The sequence below is a fragment of the Pezoporus flaviventris genome, unplaced genomic scaffold (genome assembly GCF_033815535.1).
Source record: "Pezoporus flaviventris isolate CSIRO_AGI_PZ_B2104156 unplaced genomic scaffold, CSIRO_AGI_Pfla_v1 ptg000007l, whole genome shotgun sequence".
NCBI lineage: Eukaryota > Metazoa > Chordata > Aves > Psittaciformes > Psittacidae > Pezoporus > Pezoporus flaviventris.
In genome coordinates, this window is record NW_026892555.1 from 81,799,923 (window position 1) to 81,821,226 (window position 21,304).

General features: G+C 38.1%; 1 protein-coding gene across 1 annotated transcript; it reads left to right on the forward strand.

Annotated features, from left to right (window-relative positions):
- The first annotated feature begins 3,866 nt into the window (after positions 1-3,866).
- On the forward strand, positions 3,867-4,586 carry LOC133267184 (eukaryotic translation initiation factor 3 subunit B-like). The gene has a single exon (XM_061449273.1). The coding sequence runs from the start codon at positions 3,867-3,869 to the stop codon at positions 4,500-4,502; it is 636 nt and encodes a 211-aa protein (XP_061305257.1). The 3' UTR covers positions 4,503-4,586.
- Positions 4,587-21,304: the final 16,718 nt, after the last annotated feature.

Consider the following 21,304-nt stretch of genomic DNA (forward strand, 5'->3'; position numbering starts at 1 on the left):
GGAAAAGGATTCTCTGTCTTAGAATTCTTATTTTTGAAAAAGTTGATTGTGCTTGCTTGTTTGTTGAAGAGGTGCTTTATTTTTAGATGTGTACTCAGAATACTAGCTAACAGCATGTTAAATATAGAGCCAGTTAACTAAGAGCCAGTATAAATCTAGAGTAACTGTACATGCTTAGTCATTCATAACTGTACTTCTCATTTATTCATAATTCTAATGAAGCTTCATCTCTAACCACAGCATGGGAAGGATCAAATTCTCGGTCTTATATTGATAATATTCACAGGCTGGAAAAATATCCTGTGAAGCCTAACCCAGGTACATCTCCATTGCCCACCTTGGATCTAAGATTTAAAGCCGTCTGCAAAAACTCGAATTTGAAGATACTTTTAGGCAATGATTTGTGAGCCACAGAATCAGTAATATTATAGAAGTTATATAGGAAAAAAAGGGCAAACAAAATCTTATTTTCTAATTCTGGTTTAGACTTTAATAAAGTAGTTTATATCTCTTATTTCCCTCACTGGCTGTTATATTTCTGGTTCAAATTTTTATGATTCAGCTATGTGAAGATAATGCATTTTTGATTCAAGGCACTGTAATATTAATGACACAGTTAGCAATATTCTTCCATAAATATGCATATAGCCCCTTCCTTACATGTTAGAATAACATCCACAAAAATGGTAGCAGGGTTCTGATGTTCTGTTAATTAGAGTCTGAAATGCTATCAACATTTATTAAAAATACATTTGATTGAGAAGTAATATACTCAAATGATTGCTGATATTTTTTGACATGCAGCTAATTATTGCTAATTACTTCAGAAGTAATTATAATACTGACATGTTTATGTTGATTAGTATGCATCAAAGTGTAAATGGTCATTCTGAGGGCTTAATTTATAGTTCTGCAAAACGGAAAACACACAGGCAAATACACACAGACAAATGTGGTCTTGAAAAAGAAATAAAATCCATGAACAGAAGTATTTCTGCATGTAATGATACACTTCAGATTGCTCATTGAAATAGGGCAGTATGCAATGTACTAGAAGCAAGAAAAACAGCAGCAGTTGCAGTTCTTTTGCTGTAAGACTGAGCAGTTTTGTTGGCTTTACATGATTTAGCCTTCATAATGTTCTTCCCATGTTTTCCTTGGGAAAAGTGTAACAAACTTGCATAAGATTTTTGGGAAAAAAAAAATAATTGTAATTTATCTTGGTAGAGTTTTTTCCGTTTTTTGTTTGGTTAGAGCAATACAAACTTTCCTTTAGACTAGTGCAAAGTTTCTGTCAGGATAAGAGAAATAAATATTTGAGTGTCTGTGGCTGCATATACTCAGATAAATCAAAAAGATATATGAGGCAGCATGTTCGGCTAGAATGCATGAGAAAAAACATCCCTTTATCCTCTTATGCTTTTTTGATTGTGTTTGCACAAGAGGTCATGGCAAGGATTGAGCTAAAACCCAGCATGCTTTCTGTCTATGATCTTCATGTCCCACTTCAAGGTACAGGACTGCATGATACAACCACAGTGCTGTAAGAGTCATTGAAACTTCAATTGCTTTTTAGTATTACTAGCATTGCAGTAAGATGGTTGAAGAAAAGCCTTGCTGCAACCAGTATGTCTGCCCATGGCTGCGTGCAAAGAATGGAATAAATATTCACCAATTGCAAGTAACTTGCTTGATTTTGAATATTTATCCATGGAAACATATTCTGGTGTTCATCTCAAGTCTCTAAACGGACATAGAATCATAGAATAGTTAGGGTTGGAAAGGTCCTTAAGATCATCTAGTTCCAGCTCCCTGCCATGAGCAGGGACACCTCACACTAAACCATGTCACCCAAGGCTTTGTCCAGCCTTGCCTTGAACACTGCCAGGGATGGAGCATTCACAGCTTCCCTGGGCAGCCAATTCCACTGCCTCACCACCCTAACAGGAAAGAATTTCCTCCTTATATCCAATCTAAACTTCCCCTGTTTAAGTTTGAACCCACTACCCCTTCTCCTATCAATTTAGTCCCTAATGAAAAGTCCCTCCCCAGAATCCTTAGAGGCCCCTTTCAGATACTGGAAGGCTGCTAGTAGGTCTCCATGCAGCCTTCTCTTCTCCAGGCTGAACAGCCCCAACTTTCTCAGCCTGTCTTCATACAGGAGGTGCTCCAGTCCCCTCATCATCCTCGTGGCCCTCCTCTGGACTTGTTCCAACAGTTCCATGTCCTTTTTATGTTGAGGACACCAGAATTGCATACAATACTCCCAAGTGAGGTCTCACAAGAGCAGAGTAGAGGGGCAGGATCACCTCCTTCGACCTGCTGGTCACGCTCCTTTTGATGCAGCCCAGGATACGGTTGGCTTTCTAGGCTGCAAGCACACTGACACCGGCTGATGTTAAGTTTCTCATTGACCACCACCCCCAAGTCCTTCTCCACAGGGCTGCTCTGAATCTCTTCTTTGCCCAACCTGTAGCTGTGCCTGGGATTGCTCTGACCCAGGTGTAGGACCTTGCACTTGGCATGGTTAAACTTCATAAGGTTGGCATCAGCCCACCTCACAAGCATGTCAGGGTCCCTCTGGATGGCATTCCTTCTCTCCAGGGTATCAACTGAACCACACAGCTTGGTTTCTTTGGCAAACTTGCTGAAGGCGCTCTCAATCCCACTGTCCATGTCAGCGATGAAGATGTTGAACAAGACCGGTCCCAACACCGATCCCCTGAGGGACACCACTCCTTACTGGTCTCCAGCTGGACATTGAGCCATTGACCACAACTCTTTGCATGCTGCCATCCTGCCTTCCAGGAGAATCTGCTCCAAGATTTTGCCAGGCACAGAGGTGAGACTGACTGGTCTGTAATTCCCCGAGTCATCCATTTTCCCCATCTTTAAAATGGGGGTTGCATTTCCCTTTTTCCAGTCATCGGGAACTTCCCCTGACTGCCATGATTTTTCAAATATGATGGACAGTGGCTTAGCAACTTCATTTGCAGCTCCTTCAGGACCTGTCCTGTCCTGGGTTCAGCAGTAGCAGTCTTTTTTCTCCTTCTTAGTAGCTGGCGCAGCGCTGTGTTTTTTGGCTTTTGGTCTGGGAACTGAGCTGATAACACCAATGTTTTTAGTTTCTGCTCAGATGTTTATTCTGACCAAGGAATTTGTGAGCCTCATGCTCTGCCAGGGAGGAGGGGAAGCCAGGAGGAAGCAGAGACAGGACACCTGACCCAAACTGACCAAAGAAGTATTCCATACCACAGCACATCATGCCCAGAATGTAACTGGGAGTTAGCCGGAAGGGCCAGTACACTGCAGGGTTGGACAATGTATTGGTTGGTGCTCGGTTGGGCTGGGTATTATTAGTTGGCAAGTGGTATTATATTCTCTTCCCTTGTTATTTCCTTTATCATTATTATTGGTGGTAGCAGTAGCGATTTGTGTTATATCTTAGTTACTAAACTGTTCTTATCTCAACCAGTGGGAGTTACCTTCTTTCGATTCTCCTTCTCATCCCTTCGGGAGAGGTGGGAAGAAAACGGGGGGAGTGAGAGAGAGACTGCATGGTTGATTTATGGCTGACCGGGTTTAAACCACGACAGTTCTTTTTGGTGCCCAGTGTGGGGCTCGAAGGGTTGAGATAACAACAGATCGGACCGGATTAATAGTCACTTGTCACAATGCTGATTTATTGGCTCTCAATTTTGTTGCTCTTAATCTCACAGTTTCAGCATGTTGTGCCTTACTTGCAGCTGGTATTTGCTGTGTTAGTGTTTATTGGCTGGGAGCCTTGGGCTAAGGTTCTTGTCTCATTGTAATTTATGGTAATTACTTTTAATACGGGTGGGCTCCAGCAGCAGGGCGGGACGGACATGGCCGTGGACTTGTATCTGGCCGTCCCGCTGCTCTTCACCGTCCTGGCCCTCGTCCTCACCTCTATCTTCATGAGGCTGAGGGGAGCCGAGGGGGAGCAGCCCCAGCAGCCAGTGGTGGTCGAAGCGGCTGGGGAGAGCGGCCCTGGGGACCAAACAGCAGCGGGATTGGGGCCGGAGGTCGGGAAGGAGGCGGCTGCTGAGCAGTGGGAGGAGGTGGCCAAGGAGCCAAGTCCCGCGGGCGAGCCCAGCCCTGCGGTGGCCAAGAGCATTCCCTGGCAGCCGCCTGCGGAGCCCGGCGAGCCCGAGCCCCAGGAGGATGTGGAGAGCAAGATACCACCTTTGGGAGCCTCAGCTGGGTCCAGCCTCAGGCACCCAGAACAAGTGGAGGATGCAGGAGACCACGCAGCATTTCCCAGCAAGGCAGAGGAGGAAGAGCTGGAGTCAGGAAAAGAGAAGCTGGTGGTGGGAGAGCCAGCAAGCACAGCAGCTACACCAGCCCCAGTGACAAGTACAGCAGCATCGTTTGAGAGTTCTGAAGGTTTTGAATGGCCTTTGGGTACCCTTGGGACCTGCCTGCTGATTGTGATGGGGATCAGCATGTTGGCACACATACAGAGTGTGTTTTACTCATGACCATTTTGTCTGATCTCGAGAGTTAAGCAGAGTTGGGTTTGGGTCTTGTCTGGGGTTAGACGACGATATAGGAAGACTAGGAGATTTTCCACAGGGCTCATGAGTGGCAGGGTGTGTGGGACAGTATGGGTGAGTGTCTAGTCCACTGGGCCCTTCCAGTGCTTTGGAAGCATCGGAGATGGAAGGCAGCTGTATGGAGTCCCCAGTGACAAGCTGCAGAAACTGCTGAAGGGGAGGGTGAATTATTTTGAGCCTGGTGGGCCCATGGCACTTCAGGCCATCAGAGCAGAGATGCAACATAGAAATGGACTCATGATCAAGGGGTGGACTTAGCAATGGACACTATTGCCCAGGTTATTCACAAGTGTGAACAATGCACACAGCCTCTCGTGCTCCGGAGGACTGTTACAAGAGATGGAACCCGACATCATGGACTGAATAGACTCAGCAGGTTTATAGGGATTGGTCCATGCATTAAGGAATGATCTCTCTCTCTCTGTGGATGTATATATACGTATATATATATGAGGCTGTTTCTATCTATCTGTAGAGCGCTTCATCCAGAGAGTCCTCTTGATCAGGCGGTCTGTAACAGATTCCCACAGTAATGTCCCCCGTACCTGTTCTCCCTTTAACCCTGACCCACAGACTCTCTGTTAACTGATCGCCTGTCCCCAGACAGAGTTTCATCTTCTTCAGCCTATGAGTAAACATAGAATAATATCCATGCAGCAGATTCTTAAATCAAGTTCAATCTACCCAGCAGGTCTTGAATGCAGGTTTTGGCCTGCATTCAAAGCACTGGAGATACATCTATTAGAAATACATCTTTTGACTTAGTGGCGTATTACAAAAATGCAGCACAGAATGCCATTTGAGTTGTCACAGTGACATGCAATTTCTTTCGAAAGGCAACAAAGGCTGACTGAGAGCCTGTTTGCTGAGAGTTTGGAATCTGATCAATTTAAAACAAAATAGTAGTTTTCCTATAGGCGTTGGGTTTTTCAACTGATTGCTAAAAATTAATACTCTTTCAAGAATGAGACAAGTTTAAAAGAAAAAAATAGAAACAACTCAATTCACTGCAAGTTTCTTGGCTAAAGGCAAAGATTCTTGGACAAAATTTTCTACCTTTATTATTCAGAAGAGCAAATTCAGTGATCTAACATAGTCATGAGTTGGCATTGGGAGGAAGGGGCTGCTTATTAGAAAAAGCCCATATTGCATAGTGTGATCACACAGTTGCGCAGCTCTTCAGAGGCTTTATTCAAACTTCATCTAATGAGTGGCCTTAAAACAGTTGTCTGGAGTGCTCTGTAGAGTCCTGTCAGCTGCATTACAGCTACCCCACAGGTGTATTTGATCTGGGTTTTCTTATAACCAGAAGAATTATAAAAGAGTAACTTGCTGACTTTTCAACAAGGCACATCTGGCTGGTATTAGTTAAACAAGAAAATATTGCTTCCTAAGCAGATCCAATACAGTAAAAAAACAAACAAACAAAAAAAAAAAAAAAACAGAAAAAAACAAACCCACCAAAACACCAACAACAGTAAGACAACTTTTGTAATTCCTATGCATGCTTTATAAACTTTTTTTTTCCAGCTGCAAACAGTTTATATGATTAGATGAATAGTGCTTATTCATGATTTATATTTATCAGCTTATTATGTCATGAGTTATTGCCTAAGTTCACCATATATCAAAACCATGCTATTGGTGCAACAAAGTGGGGGGCAATAGATCTTCACCTCATCTCATTATGAGGTGCTCAGAAAGCACAGTGTAGGCATATCCTGGCATTTAGGAGTTAATTAGATTTAACAGCATTTGAAATAACTAATACAAAATGAGGAAACTAGTCTTTGATAGAGAAGATGAAATCAAAAATAGTTTTACAGTATCTAAAAGTATACGTATGGTATTGTGCCATATTTCTTTTTACACCGGTTTTGAGGTATCATTTGAGATGCAAGGCTGTAAATGTATGTCAATGCAACTGTACCTTTAATTCAAGTTAAAATACATGCTTTCTGCATTTCAGCCACTGCCGTGCCAGCCAGAAGGAAAATAACTTCAAACAAAAATCAAGTTAGCTAGCCTGTCTTCATGGAACATGGTGGCTTTTTACTTTTCTGCATTACCAGTTAAAACCAATTTAATTTATTAATCCTTTTTTTAAATGTACAGTCATATCATGGAACAGTTTATTATTCCATGTGCATGTAAAGTTCGTAGCACCTTCCACAAACTTAAGATTAATTTCTCCTCAGAGTACTTCTCAAACAGTTTATTCCTATACATGCTTTATTTTTTATTTCCTTTTTTTTTTTTTTTTTTTTGCTGCATATATTTCTCTCACCTGCTGTAAACATTGCCCCACAGTTGGATACACAAAATTAAACCACTTAATCGGTTTGTGGTTCAGTTGATTGAAGTCCCTGGGTCTCTTTGCGCTCCTAGCAGCCATCTTATTTGGTCTGTTACTGTCACTCACTGTCGTTTCCACTTGGCTGGTGTCTGTGAGAGGTCAGATTACAGGATGTGCTCAAAATATGATATCAAAGAGAGGACTGTGATTCTGATACTGATGGATAGTGCTCTACTTGCAAAAGCTATCTGAGGAGATCTTGGTAAATGCAGTTTCCTCAGGCTGTTTGGGGAATCAGTGGAAGAAATAATGGTAAATAGAGAGGTCATCTATCTACATTTAGTGATAAGGCTATGCTTTCTGAAATCTGTTTCCACTCCATGGGTATTGTTAAAGCTAGGAGCTGGTTTACTGGCACATTTATTTGAACAGAATTAGCATTTTTAAGCCTAGACCAAATTGTACACCTTTACGTCTATCTGTTACTTTTCTTCTGTTCATTTAAACAGTTTCATGTTTCAGGGTGCTAGATTTAATTGTGCAGACTGTCTCTACTTTCCCTACCAGAAATGCCCCATTTTCTCACACAACAGCTACATTATTTAGAGAAGATGCCAAGGGATTTTTTTCATAACCGCTTAGTACATTAGCTCAAAATATTTAAAATATGTGCTATTAAAGGACTTGACAGCTTGTAGAAGTTGGAACATTTCAGACATAGTAGCTCTCTGATTCAGAAGCACATACCCCAATGTATTTCACTGACTGCAGTGTATGCAACCTCAGTCAGTGCATTACTGTGACTCTAAACATATGCAAACAAAAGAAAAAGATGTTGTGCTAATAATAAGAGAAAACACAACCTAGTTCTGGATTAAAGTAGAATTGTAAATAAAACAGTGACATCTCAAGGGGTAAGTACTGGTCTGCTTTTGTTCTCTAGTAGAACTTAAGAAAAAAAAAAATAGAAAGAATATGTGTTTCTGTAGAAAAGATCTCTGAGCCTCTATGGGACTTGGTAGCTCATTTCATCCAAATCATGAAGCCATACTTACTGGCAAAGCAGCATAAAATGTCTATTGGGATGAAGTTGGCCTATCTGCCTTCGATGTCAGAGTGAAGTCAGTAAATAACATACCATGCCACTCCTGCCGGTTCTGTGTTCTGAAGTTTTGTTGTAATCTAGAACAATAGCTTAGTATGGCATAATAAAGTATTTTACTATCCTCAGTTTTGTAAGGAGGATCATATCTGTACACCTCTTCCCTTTTTAAGAACTTAGTGTGGATACTTCTGATCTAAAGGTTACAGCTTGTGCCATTTTCATTTTAAAAAGGAATGTGTTTTGATAATAAAAAAAAATAAAAAACAATTAGCCTTTCTTTTACATCCACATATGTTTATAATGCTGATATGATTTCTAAAACCATTTCTACGCTCTCCTTGCACAGTTACAATGTATAATGAGTCATTTCATCAAGTACCTAAATTTCTTCTAAAATAATTATTTGGGAAGGACTGAAAAGTACTGCAGAGGTCATGCAGAGGCTCATTTTCCATTATAAACAGCAAACTATTTTTATGAAATATTTCAGGGAAACTTCTGCTTGTTTGGGTTCAACATTTAAAGTGTTGCAAAAAACTGCGTAGCTTGTGGCACTGAAGACTTAGCTGAAGTCTAGCAAAAGACTTTAACACATTTTTTTTTGCTGATGGTTTGGGCTCGGAAAGGTAATGGAAGAGCCATGAAACAAAAAAAAATCTGATGTGGCTGATAACTAACAGGAAAAAATGAGAATAATATGTGAATGCTAAAATAATTGTGAAGAAAACAATATTGAAGGCATCTGTAAAGACTGCTTTGAAAAGAACAATAATAAAAGTGGTATTTTTCTTAACTTGTTATGACCCAATATGAAGGATCATTTTTCTCTTCAGAAAGCTTCTAAATATTTCTTACACATGATGGGTTTTTTTCTCCATTCAGATCATGTCTTTTCTAGCCTCATGGGATCATCCTGGTCTCTGGAGAATATGAATCTCCTCGCTGATGCTTCTGCCTCAGAGAAGAAGTGCTGATGAATATCTCTGAGACTCTATTAATATATAGCTTCTTTCAGGTGTAATATAGGAATGTGAAGAGAATTTAAAGGAGAAGAGTTTGTTCCACTGACACATTTCCACATCCCACTGAGCTCTCGTTGTCCATAGAGTCAAAATTCAGAATGGCAACTGACAGACCCTAGAGGAGAACTTACGGTATATGACGTCCTCTAGGGTATGTACTGGAGACCTTGAGCTGTCCCTTAATTTTACCTCAGAAGGTCCTCCACAACCTCTTTGCTCCCTTTAAAAATAGAGGACTTAGAGAAGGACAGTATGGTGTCTTCTCGTGGCATCTTCATCCCTTAAAACCCCTTCTACATCTAGCAGGAGAAGCACAGTAGCATTTGGTAAGATTTTGGCAGAAGGCAAGAAGTAAAGGGGTTCTTCACAGACCAAACCAGAGATCATTCTTTTAGGTATCAGGTATGAATTAATGAGTTTTTCAAAGCAAGTAGATGTGGGTAAATGCTGTGTTATTAGTGTCATGTCACCTGCCTACATGAAGCTTTTCACCTGCATTTCATGTACTATAATATGATGAGTTGCAGCAGAAATTCAAATGGCAGTCATGTCTGCTCCCCTCTGGTACGGTACATCATAGAAGTCTGAAACAGTGTGTTAGCATTACTAAACAGCAAATTGATACTTACAAGAAGACAGTAATTTCATTATTGGTAATCTCTTTTCTAAGGCAGAAAATTCACTTTTCACTTCTCTGTCTTGCATTAAAGATGAAACAGAATTGTATTTTTACAATTATTGTAGTGAGAGAAAATTAATAAGAGCCTTCTCTGCTAAAAATTCAAACCCTTTATTTTTCTCTTTCAAATCTTGCAGGAATGTTTTACCAATGACTTCAAAGGGGGTAAAAAACATTATTATAATTAAATAGTTTATGCTACATGAATGCTCAGAACTTAAAAAAGCATCTAAGTTATTCAGTTACTTTCTGTATAACAGAAGCAGCCCATTATTATACTGTTTCATTTATAACTCAGTAGAATAACACACTTTAAAGGTTTGCTAAAATTGTGATTTCCTTCTGCGAATAAAAGTTTAAATTAAGAATCCCACTGCAAGCCACCCTCTGCCCTTCTATGCATATGCCTTCCAGGCCATCATCAAAAGAGGCACTTGTTTTAAATAAGAGTACTCTTTTCTGGAGTTTTATGTACTCGAAAAAAACACAAAGTTTAAGTGCTATGAAAGGTCAGGTTCTACAGAAGGGTTTAATAATTTTAGGATTAGCACTGCAAGTTTTAGGAGCCATACACTAACCCAGCTCACTTGACAAAAAATGCCTAGATTCTGCTGCAATTTTTACTTGGTGAGAGGCAGATTTCTGTTCAATGGATGCCATCATCAGCCACACCTCTGTCTGAGTCACTGTGTTACAAAGTAAGAAAAAGTGTTTACACTGTCTCCCTTAATGACAGTTGGAAGACAGGGTGCAAGTGGGGAGCGGAACTCTGCACCTGCTTGCACTGGGAAATAAAACAGATCCCAGGCTGGAAACCGTGTGTTGGGAAGCTGCTACACCTGTGCCTGGAAATGCTGCAGCCCAACTAGCTAGCACTTTCCCAAACCGGCACCAGTCTAGAGTCAGCATGGCTGAGTGACTGTTCTTACCAGACACTTTGCATCTAGCCATCTAATTTTCCATTTTGGGATAGCTAATGGCATGTACGTATAGTATCTTGTGCTAATTGTCCTCAGTGCTAAGGAATGGTCCCAGGCACATTTAATATACTTGTATGGATATAGCCCCCAGTCCTCATATATACCATGGCTGAATTTAATGTGACACCCAGAAATTCTTTCCTTTAAGTTATTTCCTCATTCAAAGAAAGCTGGTTGGAAATTTCTAGGACTGAGCAAGTATTGTTACATATGCTAAATATGGAAGACACAAAGAAGTAAAAACAGACCACAGCAACAGTTCAGTTGCCAACTAGCCACAACTGACACATGGTGGTTTTCTTTACCATTTCTTGTAAATTTTCTGCAGACTGTAAAAGGAAAGTGTGCAAACTGTGGAATTTAAAACATTTTGTATTTGTTTTATTGACCCGCAGATGGAATGCAATACCACTGCAATAGCCTGTGCTACCTCAAGTCTTGGTTAATGTCTATAGAACTTCATAGTAACACAGTTATTTAATGCATAATATGGCCTTCCCATCATTTAGCCCTAGACTTGCTCTTACTAACTGTACAGAATCACTTTACACAATATAATTGTGGGAGGTAAATGGTATTAAGCTTTCTGCTTTCCGTCTATGCAGAGATGAGTGCATTTGGACAGTTTACAATCATGTGGAGCATCATGTAAACTCATCTTAGTTTAAGTAAAGTCGTTATTGTGTGATTTTTTTTTTTTTTCCCCCTACCAGATTATAAAGAAATGGATGGAGGGGAAAAATCTGTCATTATCTCCAAGCTCCCTTTAATTGTAAGAAGCTGTGGTGACAAGTCACAGAGCTTGCACAGTGCTGTAGTAGTAATGTCTCTAGCCTCTTTTTGGACAACACACCTAAATCTTTCTGACACTCTTAAGTTTTTGTTTTTTCCCCTCTTTCTCTGTCAGTTTAATATTCAGCTGTCTTCTCCAGGCTTATAACATTTTTCTCTCTCATTTTGCTTAAAAATAGCATCCTCCCTTCCTTGTACCATTTCCACTTTAAAAACTTTAATAACTACGTAAGGCCCTTTAATTACATCTAGAGCAAGTTATCAGATGAGAAAAAAAAATTCTGTGTTTTCCAATTCTTCTATCCAATTTTCCTTTGCTTGTAAAAGTATGCTCACAGTTCTTTGAGACTGTTAAATATGCCAGACTTAATAATATTTGCTTGAGTTTTTAACACCCAATTAAATTTTACTTTTTGACAATACTTCATAGAATTGCCAGTTCATTTCTCTTAATGTGGCAGCTGGTGGAACATAGAACAAGTTGTATAGCCTTTTGTTCTGTCACTCTGTTAAATGGTGGTGTTTTGTTTTTTTTTTTTTATATCCAGGGAAAAGAATTTCCTTAGTTCTGCTTTTACACATTTGTCTTAGTAGACAGTGTCTTGTATGAAAGCAGGTGCAAAATTGTTCTTGGCCAGTGATAGTTATGAATGTATGTTCATTACTTTGGAAAAGAAAATTAAAACGGTTTGTGGCACAATTTCATTACAGAAATGCAGTTTTGCCAGAAACATGTTTCTCTTTCATGCCAAACATGGAATATATTCCCAAAATTATCATTTTGATACATCATCAAAAAATCTTCCCGATGCTGTACCTCAGAATTTCTTGATGTAGGAGAGGAGCCCTTTGACAAGTCCACTTATATGTGTGCCATGTCAGTTATCTTACTACATGTCAGCAGAAAACTTTCATTGAAATGCTGGAAATATATCATTCAATATATTCATCCATCATATGAAAGTGGAGTTAAAAGTATATCAGCCTTCTATTAGCTTCTTATAATCATTACTGTAAATCCTGGACCTACAAATTAATGCAAATGAACATCTTTGCATTTGTAAAAATGATAAATTCAAAGAACCTAGTCATTTTTGAATGCCTTAATATGAGGCCAGTATAGCAAATCATGCAGTCAAAATTTTAACTGAAATGTAGTAGAAGAAGCAGCTCACAATCTGTCCCATTTTCTACGCTAGATTTTAAGCTGTGCAAACTAGGTTGGGCCATCAGAAATTCTTTATTTCCTCATTCAGTGAAGGAAAAATCATTGGTGCTGGTAATTACTCCCAGTACCAGCTCTGTCCTATGACTAATAGCATAGAAAATAAAAATTCGTATCACCATATTTCCCTGTGTGAGCTGGTGTTTAGTTTTATTCTAGTAAAACTGGAAATTGTGAACAAAGGCACCAAAACTTTGGGCCCAGTATAATTCTGTAAAAATCCATCTAATTCATGGCAGTTCAAAACAGTGGTTCAAAACAGAAGAATCTCATCAGCATAGGACTTTGTTTTATTTCCTTTTGTTTCTTCCTTTTTATTTTTGTAGGCTTACTAGAAGTGAAAAAAAACCAAAACATATATATATATATATATATATATATATGTATATATATATATAAAAAATTTTTTTTCCATGTATTTATTACATGTCAGCTTTTTCTTCTCATTTCCCCTCCGCCAAAAGAAAAACTTCCCTTGTTCAAGTTTCTGATCCGCCCATGTAACATTTCCTTGTACTTGCAGCCATCAATACCTTCAGTTACGGCAATACTATATTTTGCAATAAGATTATTAATGAAATTATTAAATCATAGGATCATAGAATAGTTAGGGTTGGAAAGGATCTTAAGATCATCTAGTTCCAACCCCCCTCCTATGGGCAGGGACACCTGCCACTAAACAATGCCACCCAAGGCTCTGTCCAACCTGGCCTCTTGGCTCTGGCCAACCTGGCTCTGGCCAACTCTGTTCATTCAGCCTCTATAATGATTCACAAAAAAATTTACCAGTAATGGCCTTCAGGGAATTTTTTTTTTCTATATATTGATTTTGCCAAAATATTATTTACAAATAAACACTACTTTTTCCACCTTAAATAATTTATTTTCCACCTTATATTTAAATACCTGTTGTAACAGGTTCTTTATTGAAATGTACTAGACCTGCTTTATTGTCCTTTCAAAATTTGCTCTTAGTGTAATCAGAGTAATATAAAAGGTTTCAAATGTAGAACACCCATGTTACATTTTATCTTCCTTTGCTTTTACTTTCTGATCTTTACTCATTCCATCAGAATGTATTCCACAATATAACATAATGCTCACCTTGTTTGTTTTTCTTTTTAATTTTTATTTCTTCTAGGTATCTGTAGATATTTTTGTTTCTGGTCAGTAATTTGCCAAGACTAAAGTGGAGAGCAAAACAAGGCACCATAACAAGGTACAGCTTTATTATACTTCAGCATGTCAGACTTCAAATACATCCTTTCTCAGTGAATTGTTCACTTTCATCAAGGGACGTTTTCATTCTCAGAAGTAAGGATGGGAGACAAATCCAACAAATTTCTAGTAAGTATAAATATGTCTGACATCATAAAACTAATATGAAAAAAGCCACATAAACATTTAAAAAATTAATGTTGCTACATTTTCTCATTCACGGTACAATGTGTTTTGTGCTGTCTTGAGCTCACTTTTTGGAACTTTAAAATGTGTTTTTCAAACTAGCGTGATGTTCTTTCCTTTCTCCACTAGTCTTTTTTAAACAACTGAGGAATATTTAAATTTTCACAGTTTTTTTTAAATGTTAACGATTACTATTCTGTACCTGACAGGATAAAACAAAAGTCTTAGAATACTAAGTCCATACACAAATTGGTTTTACTCTAGCAATACTAAAATACATGCTCTGTGAAATCTTTAGTAAGTGCTTCCACTCAGACAAAAATCTCAATTTATTCCTGCAGTTCAAAGATTATAGCTAGCAAGGATAGGGGAAAGAACTCATCTAAAAAGCAGCACATGGCATTTTAGGAAATTTAAAGGAAATCTAGGAAATTGGGGATTGAGGTGGGAAAAAGTGTATTTTAGAGTATCTAGAGATGACCATCAGAGCTGGTACTGTAACTGCAGCTGAGTTTTTCTGACAGATTTTCATGATACGAACATCACGCACTGAGTTTAATGTGTGCTGGAAAACTGACAGATCTCACAGATTCATAACATAATAAAGGTCTAGCCTATTGAATCATGCGTTACTTATTGTTCTCAGAGAAAGGAGCAGGAATTTTTGTATTACCTCCTTAATGTATGTTTCCAATAACCCCATAATGTTCTACAATGAGGATGTTTAACTTTGAAGTCACTCTCACTTTATATTTGTATCAAACCTTGAGCAGAAGCTCACCTTGTTTCTAGAGCCTGCTCTAACTGCAGGTGAAGGTGATGAAAGCTCATAGCAGCTACAACAGGAATGCAGACGCATGCAAGCGTAGCCACTTGCAGATCAGAGCTTCTGTTCAGTCGATCCCACTTCTCCCTGCTGCTTCCTTTGAGATATTAATGGCTGAATAAGCCATGCTGGCATAAAGAGTGAAGAGAAGTAAAAGGAATAGAAGCATTCACTCCTCTCATTCCCTGCTTCCCCTTCCTCCTTTTCCAAAATGTCCAGTCGACAGGGTCAAGTGTGACTAGACATCTCCTGACCATTTTTGTCTCTACTGATGCTATAATGATGGCCCCTCACAAAGAAGTGAAGATCTGACTTTGGTTGTGTAAATTTCTTTCATGTACTTTCAAAATCAGTTGTTCATATTTCATACACTTGGTATATCATAGAAATGTAGCCTGTAAGGTGCTTTCTAGTCCTTCATCTATTTCCTTTCTGAGCAACATTTCATCTGCTCTTTCAAATTTCCAGTGAACAGAATTCTTGATTCCTCATATGCCAGTGCTAATCCTAATATTGTACAATATTTAGTATGGTATGTATTTGTCAATCTGAATAGCAGTCATTAGAACACTCACATAAACTTAGGCTTACATAAATAATGCACACAGGTCCACATATTCAGAGTGTTAGATATGGTATGTAAAAATCTGTATGCTTAAAAAATATGCAAGAGGTTGAATTTTCTTCCTTTTTTTTTTCTGCTATTGCCACTGTAAAATACTTTCAGCATTTACATTCTGCTGCTCAGATTTAGGACCAATGACATTTGGCAAGACTTAGCAGCTTTGCTGAAAGCTTGCAGATTGACCAGTACCTTCTAACTTTATAATTCAAACCTGAATGAAAATAAATAAATAAATCATTGCCTATCCTTGATATTTTTCTTATTTCTTTTCCTGTCATTTTCTGCTTCATTACAACAGAAATACAATGTTACAAAAAACACGAGCTTGAATCCTCTGAATTCCCTTGCCAAAATTGTGCTAAATAATCAATTTATTTCTGACATTTAAGTGACATTCTAAATCCTAATTCAAGCACAGCTGCTTTTTTGTACTGAAAAATACAGACTCAGATGTTCACAAAACGACATAATTTATCTTAATGATGGCATACTTGATGCATTACTGTACAGCGCAAAGGGGGCAACACTCCCACGGTTAGCTGAAGTATAACTTCAGTCACAGGGAACACAGACCTTGAAAGCTAGAGAACAGACAGATAACAGGACAGGAAATATTTCACAGGTCAGTGTCAATAAACTGACACTGGCCTGTGGTCTGAATTGCATATCTCCAGGTAGAATTGTAATAGAGAGCACATAAAGCTTTCTTTTTTCACTAAGCACTCAAAAGGGAAAACTAAAGAAATGTCAGCTAGATGGATTAAGTGAATAACTGTCTTTTAATTACATTTTTTACTAAAGGTAGAGCTGCCATTTAGGAAAAAAAAGTGAAACTACAGCACATGGAAGGGGGAAGAGAAGAATAAGATACACCCAGCTGGCATAAATGAACATAAATGAAATTAAGTTGCCTGAACAGCAGGAAATACAATTTGTGCCGGAAACTGTCAGGCTGATCTCATCCATCTCTCAAACAAGACTATCAATCACTGTCTCATCCCTGTCTTCAGCATGGTTTTTCTTATCTCCAGCTGGCTGTGAAGTACAGCAGTGGAGTCATGTTAGCTAAAATTCATTGCTTCTCTTTGCTTATCTTTTATTCTTCAGTATTTCAACTATTTCTGCATACCCTGGAAAGGTATTATTCTGCCTATATAACGGAACAATAAGCAAATCATGGGCAGGAAGGGGGGTTCCATGCTTAGTGAGCACAGCTGTAGACTGACACTCAAGAAATCTAGAGTTCATTCCTACCTCTGCAGTGAACATTGAAAATCTATGCTTCTGTGCTTAATTTTCCTCCATCTGTGAGATCACTGTTTACATAGTGAAGCTTTATTAATTATTAATCTCTGTCTCATGATCTATATATTTCCTGTGTATTCATACATGCCATACTTAAAATAAAGGCTTAACATTCTATGCCATATATTTTGGGTTTCAGTAATCTGGGAAAAGACAAAGAATACTTCTTTAGAGATAAAATGAAGTGTTTTGCTACTGTGCATATGTATACAATATGCAATTGCATGATTGTCCTCTGTTTGGAATCTTAAATTATTAGACTACAGTACAAGAGTGAAGAGTCAGGGAGCACCAACAGCTTTCTGCTCCATAAGGAAGGCAAACTGGGAGCCAAGGGTGACAGCATGGCAGGCAGGGCAGTGGCCTCACTGACAAGGGCACAGCACCAAAGCACCCAGACTACAGGAGAGCAGAGCAGTAACCAGGGCCAGCTGACTGGCCAGGGATTGCCTGGCAAATTCATGGTGATGATGGAGGTCTGAAATCAAGCCAGGGGTCTCCACATCAGCAAGGTACATGGCAAGCAGAGACATGGGTGCAATGTGGCTCAGGCAGGAACCACAGTGGAGAGGCTCAGGATAACTACAACTCCTGAATCAGAGGGGGCAAGCCCCTGCCAGGGCTTCTCAAACATCCCTGTATCAAACAACATCGATGCCAGGTAGCTGCTGTATTACAGCTGGCCTTGAGCCATCACTGCCCAGTCCCCAGGATGACTGCAGAATTCACTCAGGGCTTGGACATTTACTGAGTAAGTAATGTAAGTTATAACCTACTTGGGTTTGTCTGTGGAACGTATTTCATTGCACAAATATATAAAATCGTATTGAACAGTGTACACTAAAATAAGTGGAACAACCTAAGTAGTGAGTTTTGGGTGTTTCTCAAATTACAACTAAAAAGAATGTCAGACTGACTTCTTTTCTGTTCCAAATATTCTTAAAGCTGCTTAATTTTCATGGAGTTCTTTGTTAGAAAACTCACAAACACAAGACTTTCAAAATACTTCTTCATCAGGTATTCTATTCAGGAAATTATCTATTGATTCATAACTAAAAATTACTCAACCCCAGAAGTAGCTACTAAATCAATTCAGGAAGATTACCTTTGACTTTAATAGTAATTCCATGCATGAATGGTCTAAATGATCAGTCTGGCAAGATACCATATTTGCTTACCATTTAGAAATTCCTGTATGACTAACAGCTATGATCTATGAAATAGCTCCAGAAGCTTTCTGCCACTATGTCTCATACTTTGGTTGTTCTGATTAGACCAAACGAATTTCTAGATTCTAAATTGCAATGAATTTTGCTATGACTTTGACCTTTCAAAGCTAATGACCTTAAATTCAGAGTATGGAAGACACTGACACATCATTTTTCAAATGGGGAGATTTTCCTAAAACTGCACTTCATCAGAGATCCAGGACAGCATGACATTGATAACAGAATTGCTTCAAAAAGACATATTGCTTACAAAAAGCACTTTCACTGTGCATGCATTGTTAGGTGAAAACATTTGAGGTGAGGTAGGAATACTCTGAAACTGTCTGGTTTGTACACATAGTAACTACTTCCAAATACAATTTTATCATCACCATGCAACTTCAGTAACGCCTTATGAGAAATTGGAACTACCCACTAGAGATTTCTTTCACATCTTGGATATCAAAACAATAACACCACCGCAGTGTACCTCAAGGAAGATAGTACAACTGAGTGTATCTTGAAGACTGGTAGTCAGAAATTAATGAATAAAGAAACATTCAATATTATTGATGGGATGTCTCAAACCAAGAGCATGGAAGCTGTCTTCTCTGATGTCAGTAGCTTATGATGACTACTGACTTACCTTTTTGATTTAATGAACACCACTAATGCATTTTTCAGAACCTTTTAAATATTTGATCAAGGATAAAGTAGATTATACATCATACTTACTTGGAACAGTGCTGTAAGATGCAAATACTGAATAGAAAGTTGGTAAAAATTTCTATTGCTGTTAAAACAGAGATTACGATTGTAATAATCCATCAGATTTCCATTAGGATTTTGGAAAAGTAGACCACATGTGTATCTGTTTTATGGAACTCTAATTAAGATATCATAATTATGGATAGACAGAAGATGTGAAAACCACACTCTATTGTCTCCCCACCTACTCTGTGCCCTGCTATGCTGCAAAGAAAGTGGACAGCCTCTAAAACATAATCTAAGCTTATGTCAGGAACAAAACCATGACCAAATAAATGTTAAATGTGTGTTTAATGTTGAGGGTGCATTGTAGGATCACATTAGCATCATGTATTTGGTATGGCTTCTTGAGAAGGAAAAAATAGCTTTCACCAGCTGTGAAAAAATACCAACAATGGTTATGCCTATATTGCTTTTTTTTAGATAAACGTATCGCATAAATGCAAATTGGCATTGTTACAGTCATGTGAGATAGCAGAATTAGATTTATTCTTAGTATATGCATTTCTTCATACTCAGTGATTGCACAAAGACAGCCAGATAAAGTCTAAGTTTTAGAGCCTTTGCCTATCAAATTTTCTCTTGATATGCAGCAGAAAAGTAAATGTTCATTCACAGTTGTGGAGAAGCTTTGATTACTTTTATTCAGGTATAGTAGCCTAACTTAACCAACATATGAATATTTGTTTCGATGCAAATCACCATGAGGTTTATATTGCAAGTAAAACACATGATTTTCAAAGGGATCAACCAGTCTTTTTATACAATAAAGTATCTTGAAAGATGTTCATGGTTTCTGCAAATTACAACTAGCTCACATATCTCTGTACTTTGTGTTTTATCCAAAGTCTTAATTTGGTCATGATAAAATGGTAAAAAGTTAATGTTACTATTCCTGTTATGATTTTTTTTTCTCATGTAAGAATGGGTACAGCTTCTTCTTCCCCCTTAAGCAGAATATTGGTTTCTGTTGTTACTGTTAACATTATAAAATGAAGATGTAGACCTAATACAGGACTGCATCAGAAATCTCACTGACAACACAAATGACAGTGTCATTATAACAATCAAATACAAAGAATAATAAAAAAAAAGAAACGATGAAAGAAATCTCCCATTCTTATACAATGCAAAATCTCACTGAGTTGCCCATATTACAGTGATTTAAGTGACCACTTATATTAAGTTGTTATATTACTTGAGGGAAACATAATGTCAAAGTAAGCATGTAAAATAATGCTCCCTGACAAAACAAAGATATTGTAACTCATTCTTAAATTGTAACATAAGTCTCTCAGATTTCTTCTGTCATTAATATATGAAAATGCGTGGCTTGTATTTAAGCCAAGATAACAGATCACTGATCTGAATTTACTTAGTCAAAAAAGGGCTTTACACCAATGCATTTTCACACTGTGATTCCTCTTGTCCATAAAAGTTGATGAAGCTTAATCCCCAAAATAAGAAAGTCAGATCATTTTCAGTTAAAAGTGCATTATTTGTTCTTTGTGTTTCTTACTTAGCCATGTACTTAGAAATGCATCTAAAGGTAAGCATGAGTGACTTCACAGAACACCGAAATATGTGTGAACAGGCCCGCAAAAAGCAATGGCATGTCCTTACTGAACTGGAGTCAGGGAACCCACGGGGTTTGAATTTTTAATCTACTTTTTTGCAAAACAGTTGTATGAGATTGCTCCTATGATGGTATACTGCAAATGTAATTTCCATGCAAAGTAGCATGAATATTTAAAATATGTTATCATAAGTATCTGTTTGGAAGTTCTCAAATAACACACCTGTATTCCACACATTACTTTTACATTAATCCGTGTTTGATCCACTGCATCTTTCTAACAGCCTCAAGATCAACTTTCTAGAATATCGCACAGGTTAAACAAATGGGACCACCAGAATTTTACAAACTATTATGCCAAAAGGGAATTCTTCAACTGTCCTACAGAAATTTACAGTATAGAGAAAAAGAAAGCTATGGAAGACAGTAAAAAAGAAATTAATGTTACATCAGTGTCTTTTTGTTTAGTTGTAGGGTTGGGATTTTTTACTGATGGCACAAGTTGCTTACCCATACTGGTATTTATTGTAGTTCATTGAATTAAACAACACTGATAGATAGGAGCGTGTCATGGGTATTTATTTATTTGAATAAGGGGCCAAATTAAGCCAAAAAAGCTCTGTAATATGCAAATGTCACCCTATGTTAAATCAGAATTCTTACACTTGATTTTAATGAACTGGATTTTCCTTCCATACATCTATTTGTATATACATATATAGATATTTAGGTGATTAGCTTTCTTTAATTTTTCTACTTCATTTTTGTGGTTTTTTTTTTTGTGTGTGTGGTTTTTTTTTTGTGTGAGGACTCCAGGCTTTGTTTGTTAGTATGGTTATCCTAACTCATTTTACTACAAATTCAAAAGCAACAATCACAGCATCAGTATTAGGATCTTGATTTTTTTACCCCAGTG